General features: G+C 45.6%; 2 protein-coding genes across 2 annotated transcripts in view; both read left to right on the top strand.

The window, feature by feature from the left end:
- V1508DRAFT_401138 (uncharacterized protein) overlaps positions 1-1,516 on the top strand; it is a gene marked incomplete at both ends in the record, with an annotated part of 4,448 nt that extends 2,932 nt beyond the window's left edge. The window contains one exon of the mRNA XM_066938393.1: positions 953-1,516. Coding sequence (XP_066792065.1) covers positions 953-1,516 — 564 coding nt within the window. The remainder of the gene's footprint in view (positions 1-952) is intronic.
- A 206-nt stretch (positions 1,517-1,722) lies between these two features.
- Positions 1,723-1,990, top strand: part of V1508DRAFT_428920 (uncharacterized protein) — a 3,940-nt gene continuing 3,672 nt past the window's right edge. Inside the window, exon 1 of the mRNA XM_066941848.1 lies at positions 1,723-1,987. Coding sequence (XP_066792064.1) covers positions 1,851-1,987 — 137 coding nt within the window. The 5' untranslated portion in view covers positions 1,723-1,850. The remainder of the gene's footprint in view (positions 1,988-1,990) is intronic.

Raw genomic sequence — 1,990 nt, 5'->3', positions numbered from 1 at the left:
GAGCGGCCGGTATGACTCGGCTTCGATCAATGAAAGTATGACAAAGGTGTATGTCATCCGCGCATATTCGACAATCAAGGATGGAGATCCAGAATCTATCATCGAAGTCTTCAACGAGCACCCAACTATGCAGGAAGAGGCGCGACATAAGCTGGTGGCAGGAAAATAAGACTTGTTGAAGAGATCCGTATATTAGGCCGCGAGACTCGTTTGCTTCAAACCTCACATTGTGCCAGTACAACAGGAACCGACGCGCAGACCGAGAGAGACACACAGGGTGACACGAAAGACCGAGGAAATGCAAGCGCAACTGCTAGCACGTACGCTGTGTACCCAAAGTCGAGATTCTATAGCCTAGCCAAGACATGTGTGCAAGGTCATAAGGAGATTGATGATAGTGGAAGTTTTATTCGTTTGCAAAGAGCAATAGACAATAATTATTTTTCGTGGTAGCAATAGAATCGCTCCAACTGCCTAAACCTGAATTGATTTCATGGAAATAGCATTTGGTATTGACAGGTATTTTATTCCTTTAACCGGGTTTACGACAATGGAGGACCACAAAATTCGTGGGTCAGCGTAAGCGCTCTCCTGTCAATGCCTCCTGCGGTATCGCTTCCCAGGGTCAACCAGGCACACGTTGATACAATATAGTCGTACTACTAAAAATGAAGCCCTCTAATATTATGCCACTATAGTTTTGGCGCATTTCGTTCAACGCGCCTTACGATATTATTGATGATGCTAGGAGTGGCCATGCCGCCACACACGGTTTCAGTGTAAGCCACAAGGTGCGCACACTCGATCTGCGTGACCGACTCGCTCTTCTCTGGCATTAAATAGTCTACAAAACCTAATCTAACACTTTATAATATTATTGGTATATTAATTGATTAATGGTAAAGGTATGCTGGCAAAGCGTAAGTATAACCAGGATTAACTCTTACAACAGGGCCTCGAGGACCTCCACGCTGATCTCGACGCAATCGACAACTGGGGATTCAGACCTGACGAGGATGACACTTCGCGGGCATGGATTACATACCCCGATGCTATCATTCATCGCATTAAGAGAATTCGCAAATATCTCGATGCGAAAGAACAAGATATGCTAGACTTTAGTAAGGTCTACAATAGATACCTCAAGCCTCGTCCGGCTAGTGTCAACGCAATCGAGACCGCCTCTGATAGAGGATCACCTCCGCCGAGTCTGCCCGCAGCTTCGGAAATTGTGAATGGATACGACAGCGATGAGGACATATATGTGGAGGTCGATTCCGTCGAAAGCGTTGCTCCTCAAACGGAATCCAAGAAACCCAGAACGACTGTGAACGAGGAGAAATCCAGGTTTGCCGCTGCCGGGGACTCGGTGACTGCACCACCTAAATCTTATTACAAGAAAGCAGACACGTCGGTCAAGTCGTCAGTCGTCACAACAAAGAGAAAGGCAGACCAAAATAACGTTGTCCATGCCCCGATCCCAGATATGGCCGGCCTGGTAAAGAAGGTCCATTAGAACGATAAAGAGTCGTGAGAGCGGTGATTCTTCATCGTATTTCACCCTGAGATTGTAATTTAGGTTTTATAAGTCCTAAGATTTATGTATATGATCTGAGCCTGCAGCATTGCGCCAATTTTGAAAGACTATGTATTAAACTTTTTTTATCAAAGCGTAGGATTAAAAATGTGGTCGCTAGAGAGTGGATTTGGTGGAACTTGGGTTAATTTCTGAACCTGCAAACCTCTAGCTTCTCCCAGCCAGAAAGGTTCAACCGCTGTAATTGTTTCGATACCTACGCTCGGTAGCACCTATCCCTGTTTGCCATCCTTCATGACCGTCCCCAATTGCAATGGCGCCCGATTACGATTTGAATGATGACTCTGAAATTGATTCTGGATTTGAGTCTGGTAACGAAGAGGGACAGAATATTGATTGGGAGGAAGAAGCCGAAGATGACAAGCCATTCGCTATGGATGTGGATGATTTTAA

This window comes from Lipomyces doorenjongii (genome assembly GCF_038497915.1).
Source record: "Lipomyces doorenjongii strain NRRL Y-27504 unplaced genomic scaffold V1508scaffold_187, whole genome shotgun sequence".
NCBI lineage: Eukaryota > Fungi > Ascomycota > Lipomycetes > Lipomycetales > Lipomycetaceae > Lipomyces > Lipomyces doorenjongii.
This window is presented reverse-complemented; position numbering and strand designations above follow the sequence as displayed.